Consider the following 26,247-nt stretch of genomic DNA (forward strand, 5'->3'; position numbering starts at 1 on the left):
AGCCACTTGAGGTAAGTGCTGCTCAGAGCCTGCACCTCCTGAGCCTCTCCCCATGCCCAAACCCTCTGCCGCAGGCCTGATCCCCCTCCTGCCCTCCGAAACCCTTGGTCCCAGACCAGAGCACACACCTATACCCCAAACTCCTCATCCCCAGCCCTACCAGGGCTGGCCCACAACATTTTGTAAGTTTTCCTCCAGCTCAGTTCACCACATGGTAAGGCCAGCCCTGAGCCCCACCCCAGAGCCCGCACCCCCTCCTGCACCCCAACCCCAATTTTGTGAGCATTCATGGCCCGCCATACAATTTCTATTCCCCGATGTGGCCCTTGGGTCAAAAAGTTTACCCATACTTGACCTAGATAGAGGGCAGGATTTAGTTCTTAAATTTTACCAAACCTAAATAAAGATGCATATATTGTTTTCTTTTTTTACAGTGTTACATTTTCACTGTCATTTAAAACAGTCACCCATTAAAGAGAGAATTAACTTCTTTGGGTCTGATTCTTCCACCTTTCATTGCTTGGGCATTGTTTTTTCCTGACTGTGAATGGTGTATCTTTATTTTTAAGTCCAAGATTGCATGTTTTATCAACTCCATGAGTCACAGACTAGAAGCTGTAATCTAAATTCCCATTCGTAGATCTTATATGAGATGGGAAGAGTGATGGCTGAGTGGGTGGATAAGTAACAGCAGGTGTAGGGTGGGGAGAGATAATGACAATATCACAAAATCTGACAAATTTTCAAAAAATCATGTTTTAATTAAAATACACTGTGAGTCATCTGTGACTTTTCCCAAAACTTTTTGTGACAGACTCAGCAACTTATTCATTGCTTAATAGCTTACATAAACAAGTTAAAAATGAACATTAATTTTTGACTGAGGACAGTATCTCACACTCAGAATTAGAAAGGAGATACTGAGTCATCTTGATACAGCTAACATTTTGATAGCAGTCTTTTTTTGGGGGTGGGGGGTGTTAATGTAATTCTTTGTTAATGAAACCTCATTCTGAAAATCACAAAATCCTAAAAAGGGGGCAAAATGGATATTGCCTCAGCTGGTGATAGTAATATCACCGGATGATATATTATTTATGGGAAATACGAGCCTGTCAAACAAGATTTCTGTTAGAGAGAACTAGACAAAAGCTTTATCCTGTAATTTTGAAAGCTGAGTGCCAATAAGATTCAACATCTGCCCCTTTGCATTGTTTGTGTTACCATCAGTATATCAACAATTATCATTTCAATTGCAAGTGTAGGGGGAAAACAATCGTCTCTCACATACCACTATGTGGCAACATTTAATGGCTATCATTGCACAACTGCACTTGAAGAAGTGAATGTTGAGTTTCATATGGCACCTACTATACATATCAAAGGCTTCCCTATCCCAGCACTGATAATAGAAGTGTCTGTGGATATTTCATCACATGAGCCTGTATCTCTGAAACATGTAAGTCCACTTTTTGTGCAACTCAGATTGCAACTTCCCAGCAAGCAGACAGTAAATGTAGGCTTTCAGGCTCTCTGCAGGTCACTCTCATTTATTTTATTTTGTCCCTTGTTTGAGAGAACAGCCTCTCCATTTTTCCATGAATGCCTCAGCATTTATGTTGGAACTGTCACAATGCTCCATTTTTGCGGACAATATCTCTTAAATTAAAATGAATACAATCTGATCAAAAATTGCTAACATCACTTTATTCCTTTACTCACAAAGGAAGAAGCAGAATGGTACTTGGCAGATAATTTCCGCTTCAGTGCCTGCTGATGCCTACTGCTTGAAATGCTTGGTAGTTCCAATGGGATAAAGCTGGATCTATTTGTAGAAAATGGACAGTTCTCATCATTTCAGATGGAAAATGTGTGTTTATTTTAAAGGAATCTTTCCTCCTTGTGTGCACCGAAGTGCATTACTTTGTACTTGTGAGTCTGCATGACTGTGAGGGTCAAAAGAGGTTTAATACAGGTCAGTACACTGGCTTGCTTCCTCTGAGGCCTATGTTTGTCTGCACTGCATTAAGCTAAAACTGAAGTGAGTATGTGCTCTTAGTTTAATAAAGAATGGACAATGAGGATATTATAATCTATTTATAAGGTGGCACCATTTTTCGCTTTTTGTTTCGCTTAGATTTCAAGACTGTGATAAAAGGCACTGGGGAGATACTGACTGAAGTCAGCCTACACATGAAGGTGATTTGGTAGCCATTGCAAGATCCAGTGGTTCCAAGAGTTATTAGCACACACTAGTCATATTTTCTTCTTGCAGGAACCTAACATCTTTAGTATTTTGGTAACATCTTGGCTGACTCATCTCTACTCTGAACTCTCCAGATGTAGAGGTGTAGAATATTAACACATATTCCAAAAAATGAAGGCAAATGTAGATTTCTCTTGACCATCTCAGTCTAGCTTGTGCTGCAGTGTTTTTAACCTATTCATTTAAATGTTGATAATGGTCATGGATAAGTTCCCTGAATGGCATCAGTAATCACATACAGTATTTACTGTATATTGTCCACTTCTAAATTTTGAGTTTGCAGATCTCCTGGGCATCTTTCTACTGCTTTTGGCAAGCTCTGTTAATGTCAGTTCCTCCTCTACAGTTGGGGAGGGAACATTTGGCATAGATTTTTTTTGCAACTGGTTTAGACAAAGCAATACAAAACTCCACTGTGGACTATTCATTTCTGCAGTCTGTGCTTCACTAAATTCTCCCCATTAATCTAATAATTAAGATATTGCTCTTTGCAGGTATAAGGGTGTGTCTTGGAGCACTACTTGATGTAAAAGCACTAGTCTGATTACTATTTTAAATAGCTTTTGTACAGATAGTGGGATAACCATACAAAAGGCTTTAGGATGAGGAACTGTGTAGCAGAGATATTAAAGAAAGTGCAAGTACCCTAAACCTAGCTATAGTTTCTACTTCAAACTCCAGCTTCTCTTATTAAACCTAAGTATAATTCCATTGATTGTAACAAAGCTGCTATTTTATTTTTTTAAGGCTGAAATTATGAAGTCTTAATACTGAACCAGAGCCAATAGCAGTGAATGGTTTGCTTACCCACAACTGTGGAAATAGCTGTGGGAGAGGGTCTGGGAAAGAGGAAGACTCTGCAAGATTTCCATTGTTGAGTTTCCTTCAAATTCTTCTGGTGGTGGAGGGTTAAGGTCATCTCCCTTTCCTCTTTAGGAAGTGTGAATAGGTCTGGCCCCAAGCCCTACAAATAATAGGTTTTAGCCCATGAAAGCTTATGCCCAAATAAATTTGTTAGTCTCTAAGGTGCCACAAGGACTCCTCATTGTTTTTGTTGATGCAGACTAACACGGCTGCCACTCTGAAGATAGTGGGGAGTGATTCTCTAGAGGCACAGTGTATCTGCACAGCCCAATTCCATTAGAACCATGCTACCAGGACTTTCCCAGCCAGTAGCTGCCCCAGGATCCTTATTAATGGGGGTGTCACGTTCCGAGGTGCACCAAAAGGCATATTTTTTACAAAGATTATTACAATAGTGTGGGGTGTAAATTCAGGGGTTTTCTCGGTCACAGGCCTCAAGTGGGGGATGGTGGCCATTGAAGTTTCTCACTCCTTCTTTCACATAAGAATGGCAAGATCTGTTCTTGAAGAGTCCCTTCTTGTAAGGATCTAGGAGCATGATCAGTCCCAAAGTTTTTCCTTTGATGTGGCCAACATCTGTGCTGTATGGGGAGATATTTATGGATATATCAAGGCTATTCCTTCAGTGTACGTCTTCATTACAGAGTTAACTTGGCACTTATTCAGGTGTTGCCACTAACTTCCCTCCCTTCCACACACAAAACCATCTTACCCAAGTTTATGGGTGCCTTTCAATCTGGACTCATTGGCCTAGCTGGGAAAGTACGTTAGTTTTAGCCTGGGCACCACTTTCACTTAGGCTGATAACCCACCCACATTGCAGTGAAGATGCAGGGTATATCACTCAAGTGCTGGTAGTTCTCCAGTGCATTTTCACAATTCCCTGGAAGTCCTAGTGACACACACATGGGAATGCAGCAGTAGTAAGGACAAAGTAACTTGATATGGCTTTGCAGAGTGGCTGTTTACCCCAGAGCTAGGCTAATCTGGGTATTCAGACCCAGGTACTGCTTGCCTGTGTTACCTCTCTAGTGAAGACTGACCTTCGGAGACATGCATGTATTTATATGGATAATGCCTGTTAACGCTAATGTGAATAATGCATGTGCCTGCACTCTTGAATGTGAGAATAGAGCCTAATATTTTTACTAGTCCTTGGAAAATGGAGATGCAAACGAAGAGATTTTCTTTCTTTTTCTAACAGTTACATAGTGTTTTCACACGCTGCTAATTACTTTGTTCTGTACAACCGTTGCAAGCAATGCACTTGGAAAATCTGACTTCTGGCACAACAAGATTAATATTGATAATATTTACCAGCAGTTTAGGACAGTATGAAAATTCATGTAAAATTATTTCCAAGTCCCATTTTGATGCAGTGGTGGATCAGAAGTCTTCATTTGTAATTTTTCTAAAATGTGCCTTTTATGAATGGGAAAGGGTGAAAAAGTGGCACATCTGTAACTGATTTCAATGAGCTGCCAAAGTTACTTGAACTAATACTAGTGACTTGTTTCCTGTGGTGTTTTTAATAATTTCATTACTATTTTGGAAAGTGTCTTCAAATATTGAATTGTGGATTTATTTATTTTTTTAAGAAAAAATGTGGGTTGTGTGGATAGCAGAAAAGAAGAGGATACAATTCTGAGTTCTCTTCTAGAAAATAATGCTATTTGCAACTTACTGGAACAATACAGCACATAAATATGAAGAAGCAAGCTGTTTTTAGTTTAATTGGCTTGGTGAATGTAGTTCAGAGAAGCAGAGAAGTGAATAACTACAACTCTGGTTCCAAGGACAAGAAAAGATCAAACAACACATCATAAAGAAAATGTAAAATAGAACACAATAGAATAAAACACCAGAACAGGTAATTCTATCACTTAAGGAAAATAGAAGAAAAGAACAGTTGCATAGGCCGTTTTTGGTGTAAAATCAGAATAGATCAAGTGGCATGTTGTATTAAAAAGCAGAGCAACTCATTTTTTGTGGTCGTTTTTTATTTCTACCTGTCACCATCAGATTTTCCTCTAATTCTTCGAAGTCACCAATTGCATATAGAGAGCATGAGTTCTCTGGTTGAAAGTACAAAACATTTAATTTTTATTTAATATTTTTGATCCAAAACATTAGAGCAGGATAAGACAACGAAGTGACGACAACATGAAAACAACATAGAGATGGGCCAGAAGCAGAAACCCAGATCCAAACTTCCTTCTACTTTGTAGAAGTTTTGATCCAGAATCTGAATATTGTGGTTTGGGCCCATCTCTGCAAAAACATAAGTGATCAATGATAAAAAAACCCAACCAAATCAAACACTGATGAAAATTAAATATTGGCTAAGGGGAAGAGAAGGGAGTGTATAAAGATTAATGAGTAGGGGACCAAAGCCCTTAGTGATACAAACTAAAAGATGTTGAAAAGAAAGGTTATGATTCCAGCTTATTCTGAGCAGAAAAGTTAAGAAGAAAAGAAGTGCCAAGTCAGAAGCAGCCACACGTGCCAGGGTGATGAAGAGGAAGATAGTGATCCACAGCGATGAATGCAGCTAAATTGAAAAGGACAAGAACAGGCATGAGACCTTTGGAGTTAGCCACAAGCATAGCATTAGTTAGGGCTGTCTTGGAAAAGGCAGTAGCAGTCAGGCCATCACAAGGAGGAAGCATTACAGAACGTGTTGCCTTCCCACCTTCCATGCAGGCTCCATCACATTCTGCAACTGGCTGTGGTATGAATTGGAACCACACCGTTGAGCAGCGTCTCTCTCTCTCTGACCTGCAGCAGCCATTCAGCAGTGCTTCCAGAAGCTGCTGGCCACCTTGCAAGCAAATGGGGAGGGAGGTATAAAGGGGAGAATAAAAGCTATTGTAGCTCCTTTCTTCTTGCTTTCCTATTGGCCAGTGAGATCCTAAGCGGGCTGTAAGATGGGTGTGCCATTGACTCCACCTGGGCCCAATTAGAGAACGGGATGCCTACCGCAGATGTTCCCCTCCTCACCAGTCAGCCAAAGAGTAGTCTCAATGGTGGCTGAGAATGGGAGGATCTGGTCAGATTCCCACCACAACCTTGGGAAAAAACCTACAGGTCAACTGTAATGGGGGTAGAGAGGGAATAAGATCAATATTCTGAAGATGGTGGGTGAGGAGCAGCGGCACAGAAGCAATTTGCTCTGTATGCGGGAGCAGGCAGAGGCTAGACTGGAGCTAGGATAACTGTTTGGAGACAGGAGACTAAAAGGAAATTTTAGGAAACAAAAAGCTAACTTGTTTTATATTAATTATTTAAACAAAGAGTTGGTAGAAAAATATTATGGAAATTCAGTTTTGCAAGCATGGAATCTGTTAATAGGTGGGTTGAGGGAGGGCTCAGGAAACCTGGTTCGGAGTTATATTATAATTATTTAAATATAGTTATATTTAGTGCTTGTTAGCAGAGAATTCTTGTGGAGGTACAGTATATAACCTCTAGCTCCAGTAAACCTATTGTAGGAACAGATAGTGTTGTAGAAGTAAATCTTCAGGGGAGATTGGAATGAGGACAAGGGTGGCTTGGCAAACTGGTACTAAGAAGGTAATCCATGTAGAGAGTGTTGACATGGTGTCTAAGATCTGTGAATAACAGGAAGGTATAAAATGAAGCATAGCAAGTTCATGTGTAGTGTACTTTTCCTAGACATGGGTGAGGCATGTGGGATAGGGACTAAAATTAAGCATAATGACTTATGCGTTTACTTACAAAAGATTTTTTTTCTTTTTAGAAGACCAGTGATTGTAGGTCAAAGTCTACTCTATCCTTCCTGATAATTTCAAAATCCATTACTGTCCCTTTGAGATGTTTTTTATAAAACACTGTATTAAATCTGAAAAAAGCTTAATAAGTATATTAGTTAGAACAATAGTCCTCATGAGGATGTTTGATTCTGAGCATAGCAGCTAGAGATAACCCTAAATGCAATTAGGTTTAACTCCCTGTGAGTGTCAAAGGAAGGTAATACCCACAGAGACTTCCCAACAAATGACATTATTTTTAAAAAGTGTCTCAACATTTAAATTATTCTTTCCTCTGGGTATCAGTAACAAAACCTTTGTTAAGAATTGTTAGAGAAACAGAGCCTTGGATAACGCACAGTGTAAAATTATTTTTGAAAAATTTGTTTTAGATGTTTCACATCAAAAAGATGGATGGCTCTGCTTCTGCGGGGGAACAGTTTGTTGTTCTCTTCTGTAGTCTTTGTAATTGTAAGGATCAAAACTCCCAAGGTGGCCAGAGATAAAGACAAAATAGTGATTTCACTAAACATATAGGAATTTATAAAAGGCAATGTGATCCAATGTTGATGATTTTTTCTCTGCTTGTATCTGAAATAAAAACAAAAGCTTTTATAAACAAAAAATCCCAGACATTAAACTTCATAAATCCTGTTCCTATTCTAGCATATAGTGTAATAGACACTGTTAGATTACAAACCACTAAAATTGCTTAATTTTATTATCTGTACTGTAGTGCCCACATCAGAACTATTGCATTGTAATGGGGATTTTGGCATTGATATTCAAAACAAATAGTCCCAATAACAACAAAATTACATGTTTCAGAGTAACAGCCGTGTTAGTCTGTATTCGCAAAAAGAAAAGGAGTACTTGTGGCACCTTAGAGACTAACCAATTTATTTGAGCATAAGCTTTCGTGAGCTACAGCTCACTTCATCGGATGCATGTGATCGATGAAGTGAGCTGTAGCTCACGAAAGCTTATGCTCAAATAAATTGGTTAGTCTCTAAGGTGCCACAAGTACTCCTTTTCTTTTAACAAAATTACATGTACACCCCCGTGCAAAAAACTCCACCCTCCCAAACACTTCTAAAATAACCCATTACATATGTTTGCAGGGTTGTTGTAGCTGTGTTTGTTGGTATGGTGTGGTCTAAATGCTTTATTGGCACTTGTCTGGCACAATCTGCATAACTCACACATTGCTCAGCTGCTTGTGGGTAGTATGGCCATCCCAAATCCACGCCAATAAAAACTTTGTGCCACAGTACACCATCATGTATATTCTCTCTCTCTGTGGGACATAAATATCATCTTTATCTGTGTGGACTAAATATACATCCCACTGCTTCCACATGTTGGTGCATAAATTGCATGCACATGTGTATGTGTTTTGCAGGTGCCTATACTTTCATGCAGACATTTGAACCTTTGTGAGTTTACAAAGGTTAGAAATTTTAAAGTGTGCAAGCAGGTGTTTGCATGGTAAAATATATTAGTGAGCACAGATGGTAGCTGAGAAGGGAGTCGGCCGAAAACATGGTCCTAAAAGCACATAAAACTGGGCACTCTTTTTCATGTTCAGTAATTTTGCCCTTCCCATAAAAGGCATGTATTGCCTTGTAGCCTGTTTTCCATCTAGAACAGTGGTGGCCAACCTGTGGGCTACACACAGCACGTCAGGATAATCCACTGGCGGGCTGCCAGACAGTTTGTTTACATTTGCACGGCTGCCCGCAGCTCCCAGTGGCCGCGTTTCACCGTTCCTGGTCTATGGGAGATGTGGGAAGCGGCCGCTTCTGTATTTATGTATTTATATTCATGTCTCTGTCTAGATACCAGGTTACAGATGCTATATAACACCAAGTGTATGCACTAAACAAACCTATTTGAAATCTTTTTTCCCCTTACATTTTAATATTGCATCTTTTGGGTAATCATTTGTACCACTGAAAAGAACAAATGTGCTATGAATTATTGGCAGTTTACCTGTTCTGTGACTGCTAAAAATAAGCTATCAGGATTAATATTCAATAAGGACCCTGCTTTCTAGATTTCTAAATGCCTCCTTAGCTTGACTACAATTTTTATGGTATTATTCATAGCTTTTTACTTGCAATGGAGTGCCCTTGAAAAATCTACAATATTTTTCTCCCTGCTTCAAAATCAAAAGTCAGTCTCATCAAAGATAAAACTGAACTGATTAGTCCTGGGCCAGAGTATCTGAAAATGATTTATTTTGCATCTTTTTCACGAGGAGTTCAATTTTTACAGCACATCATACTCAACTGCATGTATGTGGTACAAGAGCACTTAGTGGCCAATTTGCTAATCACACATGCCTGTCTTTTGCTATGTGTAATTTCTAAGGATATGTCATGTTCTTTGGAACATTTTTCCACCCCAAAGTCATTACTCTAAGTCTTAAGAGGTTTTACTCTTTCAATCAAATAGCAGATGTTTCAGTTTAGAAATGCATACCAAGTAAAACAGATCTCCCCCTACTCTTCCTAGAGGTATAACACATTTCTTTTAATGTCTTCAGTACAAGTGAAATAATACTTTTTTCAGTGTAGTGGCTTTATTCAGTTATCAAACTGAATGGCTTTTGTTTGTTTGTTGTTTGGTTGGGTTTTTTGCATACCATAAGTGACAATGAAAAGCAAGACAGACATGTTTTCAGTGCTGATCCTGAAACTAGTGGGTGCAGGATTGGGACATTAATGAACCGTGACCATAAATTAGTAGGAGCAAGTATCTGCAAGATGTTGAATATCTACTGAGAGAGGACCAAATAACCTCACAGTGAAACCCATGCAAATTGAGGGCACTTAGACTTTCCAAAAAACAGACCCTGTATGAATTACCAGGCTTCTGGCCTCTTCGGAACTTTTAAGTAACTACTTGAAAATGTCAGAGTAACAGCCGTGTTAGTCTGTATTTGCAAAAAGAAAAGGAGTACTTGTGGCACCTTAAAGACTAACCAATGCATCCGATGAAGTGAGCTGTAGCTCATGAAAGCTTATGCTCAAATAAATTGGTTAGTCTCTAAGGTGCCACAAGTACTCCTTTTCTACTTGAAAATTGAGTTTTACCTCACTTTACTTTTCTTGATTAATCACTTACCAAAACTTAGTAATAGTAGTACTATTTGTAGTTATTAAATCCTCTGACAGATTCTTCAAGGATCTAGACATTTCTTGGGAAAATAGAAGTATAATTGTTTTTAAAATGTATACCTTATTTTAATTCAGTTTAGATTTGAAATAGTTATATACATTCAAATGAAAGGTTTTTTATTAGTTTGATTCTAACTGATCTATGATTCAGAGCTGAACATTTCCTTTTCTTTTTCCCCCTTTTAATAGAGATTCTTTTTCTGAAAATGATTATTTTAGCATAGAAACTTTTGGGGAGGCTTTAGAAACCAATTTCTCAGACCATTCAGCTAACATATGTTATTAGAAATTGATAAACTGTGATATTTGAAACACTTTGTATTTTTTTTATTCCAAATCACTGGACTATGTCTAGTTCAAATTCAGCAGAATGAGCCTCATTATGTTGATTCTGAATTTAAATCTATGTATGCATCTTGAGTAAACACAAAAAACCCAAAACCTATCTAAACAGTGGAGAGTGTTTCTTGACATGCATTAGAATAGAGATCATGAGTAAAAAGTTGAAATTGTGTTTTAAATAGATATAACATGTAACTTACATTATGGTGCTATAGGGCATTTAGTAAAACTATTTTTCTTAGGATATTAAATGTCTCTTATAGATATGTACAAATCTTACTGACTTTTGGGGAAACTGTGCGCATGTATCCAGAGGCAGACTTTGTTTCAATATGTATTCACTTAAGTCTCAGTAACATTTAGGGGCCCATTTGGAGACTGCTAACCTCTGGCTACCCCCACTGATGACAGTGTGAGTCGAGGGTATTCAGCACTTGCAGGAATGGGTTCTTACCTGGGGTTACAAATGTTATGCATACCTAAGCCTCTTTACATGTCATTGATCATGTTGTATAAAATTTATAAACCCTCATGTAATTTCTATAGGAACAGCATTCTGTTATTTAAATATATATATATACTGTCGTTCTGTGACCTTGCCCAGCTTTGTTACATCAACAGTGTATGGGGGAATATTAGGGAGAACAAAGAGTTGTCTCTAAAATGTATTTATTTTATTTTATTTAGATTTTCACACACACCTTTCTGAGACATTGAAAGACAGACAGACAGGCTGGCAGCAGCTGGCTGAGACAAAGAACTCTCTCATACGTAAGGTTTTTGTCTTGCTTAACCCATATTCCCTATAAACGTAGAGTCTGGCTAGTTTGCTTCTGCAGTGATTTGCCTTGCTGTATTTATGTTATGCTTATCAAATATTTTATTTGTGGGATTTTTCTGTGTTTTCTACTGTGTAGTAAATAAACCTGGCTTTTATTCAGATAACTGCAACCTATTAACTGACTCTTAAGCTGGGGTATTTGTTACTGGACTCCTAAGGGAAGAATGGGTGGTGAAGGAACTGCAATTCCCCTGAGCCAACCAGAGAGCTGGCATAGGCCAGCCACGGGCAAAAGGATTCCTGAATAATGTGAGGGATGCCAGGTCTGCTTATACACAGACCTAAGGACAGGCACCATAATATCTGTACCAGTCATTTATTTACAAAGGTGGCTGCATATATTTTTGCTCATTAGTGGAAGTTTGCATGTACTGCTTCAGAGATGTTGCAGTCCGCCTTTTTTAATGAGAGGATTTTGTGATATCTCTGTTCATCTTTTGCCTTAACTGAATTTTTTTATCTAAACCAGTTTCAAATCCAGACAGTAGCTCTTAGTGCAATGTTAAGCTTTTTATCTTATATATCCTATATAACACAATCAGAATTTTTGTAAAGAATTACCTCCGTGACAGACGAGTTTTGTTAAAGTATATAACTGCATCATTCCTCCTCACCCCCACAGCAAGATAGATAAAATCACTAGGGAAAAGGGAGGAGTGTGAAAAAAATAATGTGGCATTCTTCTTTTATTAAGAGAAAATTTTAATAGTTGATTAAACATATGAAGATCTTAGAACCAAGTGCTTCTTGGTATGATTTTCTATCTAAATAAAGATTCAATAAACCCCTTTCTCCTGATATCTCTTAAATACTAAGCATTGTTTTCATTCATTGGATATGTCCAGTTGCATTAACCTTAGATCTTAGTCAATATGTTCCATTGTGCCCTTCCTAATTTCCCAGGAGCCATTTCTGATAAAGCCTTATGCCCTCAAGGCTGCAATTTCTGTTTTATGTTTGACTGGCTGTTCAGATGAAAGATGCTTCCTATTACGCTATTCTGATTTCCTTGTCTTACAGCCATCATCATCTTTGTGACGTGTGTTCAGTTAGGCCCTTATTTAGCAAAGCATTTAAGCATGTTCCCAAGGGCTTTGCTGAATCAGAGCCCTAAAAAGAAATAATAACCTAGATTCTGATCTTTAAACATTTGATAGTGATGTTTTTCTTTTTTGTTTTTCTGATGTACTCTCTTCTTTAACATTCATTTGATTACCCCTGGAGTCTTGCAAACAACCTTATATATGGATAGGTTGTGCTATGCAAGCAAATCTAGAAATAATAATAGACTGATCAAGAACTCCAGGATAGGATCCTATTTTGTTTTGCCTGTCCTAGGGCCAGATCATGTCAAATGCTGAATACCACTGACTCCTACAAATTGTGGTAGCCTTCTTTGTAGTCAGTGAGAGTTGAGGGTGCTCCATAAGACTTGGGATACTTACAGCATCTCATAGGATCAGGCCCTTAAAAATCAGTCCAGGTTTACAGTGAGAGAGATTTTGTTAGCCACAGGAATTACATTCCCATGATAGAGGTCTATGATACAGAAATCAGGCCCAGTGTGTAGCTAGTAGCTACTTTAAAAAAAGATAAATTGTATAAAGATGAGAAATGATCTGCTATATCTCTGCATTTCTGAAGTGCTCATGACCATAGTATCATGGCTAGTGATCTAGCTATCAATGAAATCAAGGGAGTTACACTAACAATGAGTTTGGCCGAAACAGTATATCACTGAATCGCAACACTAATAGCAGCAGTATTTGAGTGCGTCCTCCAGAATCCCTTGATGCCTATCTCAGGGGCTCTCTGCAAGGCCTTTCTCTCTGGGTCACTTCATCTATGAACACCGTATTCTTCCTATCCTTTCTTTTCTGAATTATATTATGTTTTGTTGCTCATTTTGTTTAGCTTTCCCTAGGAGCCTGACCCCACGTCCCACTGGAAATAGTTGGATTTATATATTGTTTTATATTGTGCTGCATCCCATGCATTCAGTGATGTAGAAATGAATGAAATAGTATCTAGTGGTAAATATTAATATTAAATATATAGTCTGTTTTTACAGCAGTTTTAATTCTTATTTATGGTTCTGCTGTAACTGAGGAAAAAGTATAAAAATATAAACACATGGCAAAGAAATGGAAAGAAATTAATCGTCTCTTGGGGACTTTTCTGCGTATGGAATCATTTCTACACATAGGGTTTGGCATAGCTTTGTAGAAGAATGTATTGCATATTGTGTACTGTAATTGTTACAAGAAAAGAGTGAGCTTATACATACAGATGTTGTCACTGGTAGTGCTAGCTTAATCTATTATGTTGATAATTCAGAGAAGGAATTAGGATCAAGACCCAGCTTTATCTCTATTCTTTTTTTAAAAAAACCCAAAATGCCATGGGGTCTTTAACATCCATCTGACTGCCAAAAACGGACAGCATCAACACTTGGTTTAAAGTGTTTTCTGGATGAGGATACATCCAAATAGTGCTGTAACCCTATTAGTGCACATGGTCTATTAGCTGTACAGGGGTCTTTGTTTTAGTGTGAGTAAAATCCTCAGTTTTTCATTTGAGAGGTGTCCAGTTCATACGTGTGCTTGCTAAGTACATGAATTGTTTGCAGTATACTGACTAAATGTGTGATACTCTTATACATTCAGTATGTGCCAAGGAACAAGATGTCATCACTGCTCACCAAAACATTCAGCAAGAGATAATTAGAGGAAGGGCAGCTAACTGCTGAGCCTAGGTACTGTAGCGATGGGCACTTTGGAAATGTAGTTAGAAAGATACCATTCAGACCTGCCTTACAGATGAGTGCAGTAGCATGTTTGGTCAGCAATATTCATAATGAGCTTTATTTTATAAGATTCTGAGCACCCTAAGTTGTCGGTGTGCTCCATGGTCCATGCTCAGGATCTGGCGGGACTGAGCCCGTGAAGATCACCCCAAGGCTTTCACATTTTCTGCCTATCAAAAAACAGATTATTGTAGTTTTAAAACTAACTAGGGTGACCAGATGTCCCTATTTTATAGGGACAGTCCCGATATTCAGGGCTTTATTTTATAATGGCACCTATTACCCGCCACTTCCTGTCCCAATTTTTCATACTTGCTGTGTGATCACCCTAAAAATAACTCACCGAAGCATCCTTCTTGAGGATCATGCCGGTGGCAATGTGTGTGCTCTGACTCCACATGCCTGGCCACCAGCATGTGGAACTTGCTGCCTGTGGATGATCTGTCTCATCCCCTCCCATTTTTAAAGAAACTAATGAAGGTACTTCTTTTTTTTAGAGATCCTATTTCTTAGAGATCCTTTTTTTTAGAGATCCACTTCCTCAGTAGGGCTGTCCTTTCTCATGGTGCTTCACGGCTTTAGCATTTTAGTCCTTTTGTTTTTAATGTATTCTGTTTGTACTGTTTTATTTTGTGTACTGTTATATTTTAGTTATGTATGCCCATATTTAGCACCATGACCATCTTTTTTATTATTATTTATTATTAAATTGTTATAGTCTTGAAATGTCAGGAAGGCACTCAGATCTGATATGTGTTTGCAGAGTTATAAAACTAGCATAACAGATTTTATTCTCCCAATACTTTCTTCTTTTTACCCAAAGCCCAGTGACACGGTATGGCCAAAACCATGACTTGTCTATCAGGCTGATATGCAATTTATATTTATCAATTTTGAATATGGTGAAGTTGCTTAAAGCTCTCCTCCGTGTTTGAACCATGTAACCCAAGCTCTCACAATATCAGGTTAATTTTTAGATAAGCATTATGTTCTTGAATAATTTCTGAGTTATGTTAGGCCAGTACTTCTTCCCCCGCCCTCCAGGAATTCCAGAGGAAAAAGAGGACATTTCGTGTTAGGATAAAAGAAGACATAGTGATACTGACTTAGGCTGCAATCAGATCTGTGTGTGCTCACTCCTGCATTGATGCCGAGCCCCACTGACTTCAGTGGGACTCTGTACAATCATAAGAGTCTAGCCATGTGGCTGAGATTGCAGGATCGGGGCATTATTAAGTAATTGAACCATCAGCAAACTATCCTTATTCAGCAAAACACTTAATTCTATGATAACTTCTTGATTTATTTTGATAAATCATAGTGTTTGAATTTAAGGGCTCTTTTTCTACCCCTTAAAAAGCTTTCTTAACAACCCATGGCTGGCTCATGACAGCTGACTTTGGCTCACGGGACTCAGGTTAAGGAGCTGGTTAATTCCGGTATAGACACTTGGGTGTGGGCTGCAGCCTGGGCTCTAGGACCCTGTGAGGTGGGAGGGTCCCAGACCTCAGGCTGCAGCCTGAGCTCGAAAGTCTATACCGCCATTAAACAGCCCCTTAGCCTGAGTCCCATGACCCTGAGTCAGCTGGTGGAAGCCAGCCATGAGTTTTTAATTGCAGTAGAGACATACCCTGAGTTCCTGTGTGATGCTAGGCAAATCACTTAAATCAGACATTTCAGAGGTGGTCACTAATTGTTTCCTCATTTTCTGGGTGCCTGACTTGAATCCTAGTGTCTGATTTTCACTCATAGCTGAAACTGAAGTCAACAAGTGCTATGCTTTAAACATAGGAAGTGCTGTATAATGCTAAGTATTCTGGAAAATCGGGTCCTAAATGTCTCAAAATTAGTCTCACTAATCCTAACTTTGTGGATTCATTTTACTTTAATCTTACTGTGCCTCGGTTCCTGATCTACAATGTGGGGGATAATAATACCCTCTCCCCACACAGGGATGTTGTGAAAATAAATTTGTAAACATTTCTGAATCACTCAGAGGCCAAAGTGAAAAGCCCACAAGGTTAGTAATTCTGTCTTCAGAGCAGGGCTTGAATAGTGTGCAGTAAATAAGGTCTGAGGCCATACATTTTTCAATGAGAAGAAAACAAAATATTGAATAGTTGGTCATTTAACTGAGCATCATCCTATACTGTGTACTGAAGGTGGCCAGGAGTCCATTGGACAAAATAGTATGTGATCATGTAATTAAAAACTGTAGCAAAATACATATGTACTGGGGGGCACATTAAGGTTGCACAGGAAACCTTAATTATAGCATTTCCTAACTTCCAAGCACTTAACTATGCAACATTAATGTTCTTTTGACATGATTTTTGTGTGTGTGATACACACACATTGTGTACACTGCAAATATATAACTCAAGACAATGGAATGGACTCCAGAGTGTTCGTGGTATTCTGTAGCATCCTTCTAGTGCTGATAGGTTTTTTAATAGTGATGGTTAATTTTGTGTGTGTGTGTATAAATATATGCATATGTAATATATATAACTCCCCCAACAAGTTTTCTTCAATAAATATCTGTAGACTCAGTTGTAGTTTCTGATTTACAAATCAAAAATAATTTACCTAAACTAGTTTCAGTGTAATTACTTTTTGAGTTGTTAATTTGGGGATCTGAGGAGTTGGTATGGGTCTCTAATTTCTGTGGCATGACATTTAAAATAACAAACTCATTTCCAAAAAGAAAAGGAGTACTTGTGGCACCTTAGAGACTAACCAATTTATTTGAGCATAAGCTTTCGTGAGCTATATCCGATGAAGTGAGCTGTAGCTCACGAAAGCTTATGCTCAAATAAATCGGTTAGTCTCTAAGGTGCCACAAGTACTCCTTTTCTTTTTGCGAATACAGACTAACACGGCTGTTACTCTGAAAACTCATTTCCAGTAATCTTCAGAAACAAATGTGTTCCATTATTGTTGTAAATTATATTTACATACACTGGACACAATGCACCCTGTTGTGACTCCATTGAAGTCTCTCTTCCATTAAAGTCAATGGAGTTACACAAGGGATGAATTTGACCCTCTTTATTTTACTGTGGATTTGAAATATTTCAGTTTCATTGTCCTAGCACAGGTTTAAAAAAAACAGAAACTCTTATAAAGTAGATAAGCAAAAATGTATTTATATCCTTGGGTGTTAGCATTGATTTCTATAGTAGCCAGCTTCAGATGTAACAATTACTTTTCTCAGAACATGCTGTTTTGCCCAGAAATCATCCACTAGAGCATGTAAACTGCATAGCAAAATTTATGTCCTTAAAAATTAAAAATTGTGAAAATGGAAGAAATTCTGAAAAAAAAAATCCTTACGGATTGGGTACTAGAAACAAATTGATGACAGTATCAAGTGGGTTAATCCCAAGGGCAGATTTAATCTTTGTTATGGAATTTGTATCTTGAAAACACCATATTCAAGCTAACAAATTTGCAAACTTTGTTTGAGAAACAAAACAGATTGCATGTTGCAAGACAGAATTGCTGGCAAAATACTCTATCGTGTCAGATTTATACAAACCTATCTCCTGTGTATTGCACCATGTCCTAGAAAACTGGAAACCATGAAAAGAAGTGCTCATATTTTAAGGAACTCAGTGACAGCTGATAAAAAAAACAAAACATTTTCTGTGGCACTTTTTACATAAAGAGTCCACCTTAAAGAAACTGATTTGATGGAATAGGTGGTAATTTTTAACACAAGCAGTGACAAAATAAACACCATCTGTTAGTGTTGACTTATTCCACAGTATTCTCATGCTGGGTGACTTTATTTCACTTTTTTTCAGCAATAGTTAATGACACATCTGGTATGCAGTGAAGGTGCATTTGGGGTGATTAAATGTGGACATTCGTTTAGACAGAGTGCTCACAGAACAGTTTTTCAAGACATTAAGGGACAATACTAAGCAAACAAAAGAGTGTTTTTAAAATGTCCCCATGTTATAGTTCCTTCTTATTATATAGCATGCAGTATGCAAACAAAGAATAGATTAAAGGTTCACAGTTGATCGGGTCCTCTCCTTTTTCTGTGTCTTTGTATGCCACATTTGATGATACAATCTTATCTTTGATCTTCAGAGTCGATCCTCTGTGCCTGTCATTCATATGGTAAACAATAGGATTTTTCAGGGTGTACCAAGATGGCCTGTCTTTGCAGTTACAATAACATATTTTCTGTAGTATAAAGGAAATAGTGAGCTAAACCATGTGAAGAATTCTATATATAAACATATTCTCTGAGAAATTGAATGAAATGTAGAGCTCTCAGGCAGAAAGTATTACCCTTTACTTCTGTAATTCTTGAGTTAAGGTGCAGGGACTTAGCAAGACCATAGTGCCCGGACATTGTACTGGGGAGGAAAAGCATACATCAGAAAGAGTTACTGATAAGGCAGTAAGCCACAAACTGGAGAGAAGGACAGAGATTACAGCCTTATTCAAAGAGCTTTCTTGCTGAAACTGTCTTAATGTTTTAAAATAATGGGTTACACATTAATGACTATATTATAGTGGACTATCTGTTATTGTAATATCCGGAAAATAGCAAATGAATTAATCATGATTAATACCAAACACATTCATGATGTCTAATCTCTTACTTTAAATAATTATTTTGAACCTTAAAGATTTATTAAAAACAAACAAACTTTTTCCATATGCTTTTCACCAGTGAGTTGCTAGGGCCTCATGTGAGCTCGTCATTAACAGAATCCACCTTTTGAGCTCTGTGAGAGGGAATCTTACCTTCTGTATGGGGTGGAGTAAATCACTAGCCCTTTTATTTCTGAAGTTCTCCTAGATCATTAATGAATATAATGAACAAAACCAGCCCCAGGACCAACCCCAGTGCCTTGGGGCACTCCGCTTGATGCCAGCTGCCAACTAGACATGGAGCCACTGATCACTACCCGTTGAGCCCAACAATCTAGCCAGCTTTCTATCCACCTTATAGACCATTCATCCAGCCCATACTTCTTTAACTTGCTGGCAAGAGTACTGTGGGAGACCGTGTCAAAAGCTTTGCTAAAGTCAAGGAATAACACGGCCACTGCTTTCCCCTCATCCACAGAGCCTGTTATCTTGTCATAGAAAGCAATTAGGTTAGTCAGGCATGACTTGCCCTTGGTGAATCAATGCTGACTGTTCCTGATCACTTTCCTCTAAGTGCTTCAGAATTGATTCGTTGAGGAACTGCTCATGATTTTTCCAGGGACTGAGGTGAGGCTGACTGGCCTGTAGTTCCCCTGATCCTCCTCCTTCCCTTTTTTAAAGATGGGCACTATACTAGCCTTTTTCCAGTCGTCCGGGACCTCCCTCGATCTCCATGAGTTTTCAAAGATAATGGCCAATGGCTCTGGAATCACATCCACCAACTTCTTTAGCACTCTCGGATGCAGCGCATCCGGCCACATGGACTTGTGCTCGTCCAGCTTTTCTAAATAGTCCCGAACCACTTCTTTCTCCACAGAGGGCTGGTCACCTCCTCCCCATGCTGTGCTGCCCAATGCAGCAGTCTGGGAGCTGACCTTGTTCATGAAGACAGAGGCAAAAAAAGCATTGAGTACATTAGCTTTTTCCACATCCTCTGTCACTAGGTTGCCTCCCTCATTCAGTAAGGGGCCCATACTTTCCTTTGCTTTCTTATTGTTGCCAACATACCTGAAGAAACCCTTCTTGTTACTCTTCACATCTCTTGCAAGCTGCAACTCCAAGTGTGATTTGGCCTTCCTGATTTCACTTCTGCATGCCTGAGCAATATTTTTATACTCCTCCCTGGTCATTTGTCCAATCTTCCACTTCTTGTAAGCTTCTTTTTTGTATTTAAGATCAGCAAGGATTTCACTGTTAAGCCAAGCTGGTTGCCTGCCATATTTACTAATCTTTAAACACATCAGGATGGTTTGTCCCTGTAACCTCAATAAGGATTCTTTAAAATACAGCCAGCTCTCCTGGACGCCTTTTCCCCTCATGTTATTCTCCCAGGGGATCCTGCCCATCAGTTCCCTGAGGGAGTCAAAGTCTGCTTTTCTGAAGTCCAGGGTCCATATTTTGCTGCTCTCCTTTCTTCCTTGTGTCAGGATCCTGAACTTGACCATCTTATGGTCACTACCTCCCAGGTTCCCATCCACTTTTGCTTCCCTTACTATTTCTTCCTGGTTTGTGAGCAGCAGGTCAAGATGAGCTCTGCCCCTAGTTGGTTCCTCCAGCACTTGCACCAGGAAATTGTCCCCTACACTTTCCAAAAACTTCCTGGATTGTCTGTGCACCGCTATATTGCTCTCCCAGCAGATATCAGGGTGATTGAAGTCTCCCATGAGAACCAGGGCCTGCGATCTAGTAACTTCTGTTAGTTGCCGGAAGAAAGCCTCGTCCACGTCATCCCCCTGGTCTGGCGGTCTATAGCAGACTCCCACCACAATATCACCCTTGTTGCTCACGCTTCTAAACTTAATGCAGAGACACTCAAGCTACTGCCGAACTTGATCCTGCTACTTCCCACTAGTGTCTGCTGCTTGCTCAGAATCTGAAGAGCTGATACTGGGAGGAGCCTGAACCCAACCCACTCTCCAGCCTAGGAGATGAATTCGTCTATTCTGGAGTCCCTGTCATTGGAGGATTTTAACAATAGATTATACAGACACTTGTTAGAGCAAGCCAATTAGAGTAGCATCACTGTGATACTGAGGAGAAGGAAGCATAGTGAGCAAAGGGCGTACTGGACCAGAGTATAAGGGATGGGAACTGATGATGGTTTGGGGGCAGTGAATAGTATTCTACCTCAAGAATGTAGTATGGAATGTAGGTGGAGCAAATTTGAGGGAGCTCCATTTTAAAATGATCTGTTTCTTTGGATGGAGAGGGAGTGGGCTTCAAGCTGCTTCTAATTGTCTCACTCCCCCCCCCCCCCTTTACTTTGTGCCTGGAAATCACTGAGATGGGTGATATGCTTTGGATGGCTAGGTGAATGGATTCTACCACCTCAAAATCTTGTGGCAGAACTGGGGCCTTGCATTGCAAGAACCTCTGGCCAAAGGCTATGGTGTTGGTTTTTTCCCCTTTGTTTTTATGGAGCCCTTATGAGCACTCAGTAAATTAATAAACCGGTGCCAGGGATAATGGTGTTCTAAGAAGGCAGGGGTTGCGGAACAAAAGGTTCTTGCATCAAAAGTGGTGCAATTGTGTGGAAAAACACAGAAGGAGATAAGTTCATTTATTATGGAGGGCATTTTTTCATAGCAAGTTGGTCTTTAAAGCAGGTAATTTGATTATCAGTTTTATACCTAGCCTATTATATAACTCGTTTGCCCAACTGTTGTGGGCAAACAAAGTCTAATTCATGATGTGATATCCTTAACTAAATAATACCTGGTAGCAGAGTTTGATGACAAGTGGGAAAAGTTTTCCTTGTCTTTTTCAGTATTTTTTTTTTAATTACAAATTTTGACTAGCTCCACTTGATGTTGAATATCTCTTATGAAAGAGTTAGTTGCTTTTCATTGGTTGTGTGCAGAAACAATATAAATCCAAGAATTTCATCTGATTTACAACTAAGAGGAACATTCCCATTTTGATTTGCACCCACAACTCCCGTTATGACTAATGCATATCAGTCCCTTGATGATTCTTCAAGGTGCTGAAATACTATGAGAACTGAGGATACTTCACAGGATCAAGCCTTTATGGAGTTTCTAGAAATAATTATGCATGAGACTGTTTTTCAATGGAAGATTTTATGGTTTACTCAGTGAGAGGAAGTAAACGACGGACCTGCGACTGTACAAGCAGGAAATGATCGAGAATGACTGTGAATAGCTCTGATTTTGTGTTCCTGGGATCAGGCAACACTGTAAGCTTCCTTTATGTTGAATTTCACAATATTAAGCCCAAGCAGTATAATCACTGGTTATCTTACAAAACCTCACTTTGACCTCAGGGACAAACTACTTTCCAGAGTGTCTCTCTGCTCTCTGAGTGAGCTCAACTCTCATCCCATTTGCAAATCTGAGTCTGTCAGGATAGGCCCAGAATCAAATGTTGGCTGACAAATGGAGGGTGGAGACTATCTACTATGTTTTTACGTTGGAAGGGTGTTTAAGGGAATATGTTGGAAGATTCTACCTGTTGCAACTGCAGAACAGAAGTGAGTTATAGTCTTTCTTCTAGGCCTTTAGACAGGGCCAGCATAGGGCTGTATGATGGCTAGCATTGCACAGACATAAAGAACCTTCCCTCTCAACTCCACTATCTTTGTGCAGGAGCCACCCACAACCCCAGTCCTTACCCTGGGAAGGTAGGCGTTGATTCCATTGCTGCCGTCCCCCAGAGATGGAGATGTAGGGCTATGTAACATCTAGTGTCACTGACCTATAGTGTCACTCTGAAACGTAACATCTAGTGTCACTGACCTAGTTCAGAGAAGGGTGAACACTATGCTTTGTGAGAAAGTGTTGCAATTCCCACTGAGGCACATGCTCCCCCATGGAGACTCAGTCAAAATACCTCCTGAGAGTCTGTCTGTCTGGGGAGTACCCCTTCCTGCATCCCTTGAATACAGTTTATGGATTAATAGCTGCAATATAGCCAATAGTGCACATTATAGATAACAGGAAACTGTTTAGAGAATGTAAAGTGAATGGGGGCATCCAGTAATGCTGCTCTGTATGTTTAAATTTAGACTCTAGAGGCACAGAGAATTAATGTTGATACCAGCTTTTCATCGTCATCTAGGGGAATAATATGAATATGGACATGTTTAGTGCATTCCCAAACCTTGTCTTAAAAAAAAAAAAAAGTGAGTTGCTAATGAGGGTTGGCAGTGGGGTTCTGCAGGATCACAGATATATCCAAATATCTTTGTAGTTGGGTAGACTTTAATAAATCCAAATAACGTGGTATCAATATTTGTGTTTTGGTTTTCATGGCTTTTGGACTTTTGAGATCAAAATTAAAGTCAGAACTGATTTTCTCAGGGTATTTTTATTGTTCTGTAACTGAAAATAACCTGAAATCACATTAATTAAGTCTCACAAATGACTTCCTGAGCCATTAAAAAATTCATGGAAAACATAAACACTAAGGCAAATAAATAGAAAGGCAAGCCAGCACTCACACCTCAAGTTGTTGGATAAAACCATTAACAGCTGGGTTTGTATTTATCCAAAATGATTCTCTTCCCTAATTTTGGTCAGGAGTATCAACTGTTTCATGTGAAACAATATAAATAGAAAACCAGATAGAAAGAAGGCTATATATGAGATACCTGTACTTAAGAAATTTTTTTTAAAAGTATAGGTAAGCAAACATTTTCTTATATATACTTATATACACACACACACATATATATACACACTTACAAACTTTATATATATAAACCTCATATCTGTTAGTCTAAGCCATTACACCACACTTATTACCATGGAATCTTAAATACCTTGTTTCCCTTGACCTCCCCTTGCACCTTTGTAGGAATGAATCACTTCATTCAATTTAATGGATTGTTAGTGGGTGAAGTGTAAGCTAATCTGTACGTCCACCTGCTGATGAGTAGACAAATATATTTCCATTTGAAGTTGCAGAGGTTACAGTGATATTTCTAATGCATATAAGGATATATGGCCTAAAACAAAGCCTGTTAAAATCAAATGAAGTATCAGTAGATACTGGGTCAAGCTCCTAATTTGTAGGAGCAATACTGGTGGAATTGGTAAAATCTTTTAAAAATAAAACCACAGTACTTTTAGTTTTGTTTGGATATTTAATATCTTTATCCAGTTTCGTTAGTAATGATGTAAATATACTGACTAAAGTTGGAGAAAAGCACAAGTCTGCTTATAGACTATATGGATGGTTTCACTGAGTGCTATTAACATGTCTTAATTACTCAGGTAGTAAAAACATCCCAATAGATCAGACAGACTAGGCTCACCAGATTTCTATTTTCACAGACCAGAGCACATTTTAAACAACAATTGGTGTGAAGATGAAGCTCAATTGTAGGTTTATGTATAATGTATATGTTAGATATTAATCGATTTTGAATTCATCCCATTTCCTTTAGCAATGAGCATGATATGCTGCTTTGCATAAGTTTAATAGTTATATTGGATACCTTTTTGGCTTGGCCTAACCTGTATAAACACTGAATTTATGAATTATCAAAACCACTCTAAAAGATAGCCTCATGTATTATGTGTATTATCATTTTATGTTAATTTGAAACATTTTTCAACTTGCTCTGCATGAAATTAGGATAGAGGATCATTTATTTATTCATATCCATTATGTACTTTCTGAAACTTGAATAAGAGGATAGAAAAGGGGGAACAAAGATTTTTGTCATGGTGTGCCTTATATTTGCTGTGGTGGGGTGATTATCTCCCCTAACTGGGATTTGATCATATCCACTGGAGGAGTGGGCGGAAGAAGAATAAAAGAACAGTTTGTCAAATCATCCTAGTACCTAGGAACTTTTCTTTGTAGATTTTTGCTGACTTTCCAGAATACATTTGTTCTGAGAAACTTCTCTTTTGCGTTGACAATCAGTTGGAAATGCATTGTAAATAATACGCTCTGCAACAAACGCGACTTAAATTTTGTGGCAAGATCTCTTGATTTGTGTAGCAAAGCCAAGTCAAATGAAGCAGCATTAATTACATTTTTAATTTTTTAAAAAATATGTAAAACAAATAAGAAACTAAATAAAATTGGTGCAATAATTCCATTATATTATTCCCTTTGGCAGTAAGTTCTTTTCAAATGTCAGTTGTGGAGTATTTCTTTCTTAATTTCTTTCTTCTGCTCCTACAGTTAACATTTTTGCATTGATAATGAATAACTGCTTTACAGAAGTTGTCTGGGAAAGGCAGACAGAGACAAACACCTACAAGATCTCTGTCAAGCTTTCTTACAACTACAATACCCACCTGCAGAAGTAAAGAAACAGATTGATAGAGCCAGAAGAGTTCCCAGAAGTTACCTACTACATGACAGGCCTAACAAAGAAAATAACAGAACGCCTGTCACGGTTCCTCCCCCACTCTGAACTCTAGGGTACAGATGTGGGGACCTGCATGAAAAACCTCCTAAGCTTATCTTTACCAGCTTAGGTCAAAACTTCCCCAAGGTACAAAATATTACACCTTGGACTGGCCGCTACCACCACCAAACTAATACTGGTTACTGGGGAAGAGCTGTTTGGACGCGTCCTTCCCCCCAAAATACTTCCCAAAACCTTGCACCCCACTTCCTGGACAAGGTTTGGTAAAAAGCCTCACCAATTTGCCTAGGTGACTACAGACCCAGACCCTTGGATCTTAAGAATAATGAACAATCCTCCCAACACTTACACCCCCCCTTTCCTGGGAAATGTTGGATAAAAAGCCTCACCAATTTGCATAGGTGACCACAGACCCAAACCCTTGGATCTGAGAACAATGAAAAAGCATTCAGTGTTTTACAAGAAGACTTTTAATAAAAAATAGAAGTAAATAGAAATAAAGAAATCCCCCCTGTAAAATCAGGATGGTAGATATCTTACAGGGTAATTAGATTCAAAAACATAGAGAACCCCTCTAGGCAAAACCTTAAGTTACAAAAAAGATACACAGACAGAAGTAGTTATTCTATTCAGCACAATTCTTTTCTCAGCCATTTAAAGAAATCATAATCTAACACATACCTAGCTAGATTACTTACTAAAAGTTCTAAGACTCCATTCCTGGTCTATCCCCGGCCAAGACGACTACAGACAGACACAGACCCTTTGTTTCTCTCCCTCCTCCCAGCTTTTGAAAGTATCTTGTCTCCTCATTGGTCATTTTGGTCAGGTGCCAGCGAGGTTACCTTTAGCTTCTTAACCCTTTACAGGTGAGAGGAGCTTTCCCCTGGCCAGGAGGGATTTCAAAGGGGTTTACCCTTCCCTTTATTATTTATGTCAATGCCACTAGCCGTCACCTTCAGCCCCCAACTAAAACCCCTCCAACGCATTATTAAGGATCTACAACCTATCCTAAAGGATGACCCAACACTCTCACAAATCTTGGGAGACAGGCCAGTCCTTGCCTACAGACAGCCCCGCAACCTGAAGCAAATACTCACCAACAACCACATACCACACAACAGAACCACTAACCCAGGAACTTATCCTTGCAACA

General features: G+C 38.8%; 1 protein-coding gene across 10 annotated transcripts in view; it reads left to right on the forward strand.

Moving 5' to 3' along the window:
- Positions 1-26,247, forward strand: part of TENM2 (teneurin transmembrane protein 2) — a 1,082,027-nt gene that overhangs the window by 577,579 nt on the left and 478,201 nt on the right. For 7 of the 10 annotated variants that reach the window (XM_073355925.1, XM_073355927.1, XM_073355928.1 and 4 more), the window contains one exon: positions 11,112-11,195. The exons of the other annotated variants lie outside the window; for them this stretch is intronic. In XM_073355925.1, the coding sequence (XP_073212026.1) occupies positions 11,112-11,195 (84 nt within the window). The remainder of the gene's footprint in view (positions 1-11,111; positions 11,196-26,247) is intronic. 10 annotated transcript variants of the gene reach the window in all.

This window comes from Lepidochelys kempii, chromosome 8 (genome assembly GCF_965140265.1).
Source record: "Lepidochelys kempii isolate rLepKem1 chromosome 8, rLepKem1.hap2, whole genome shotgun sequence".
NCBI classification, from domain to species: Eukaryota; Metazoa; Chordata; order Testudines; family Cheloniidae; genus Lepidochelys; species Lepidochelys kempii.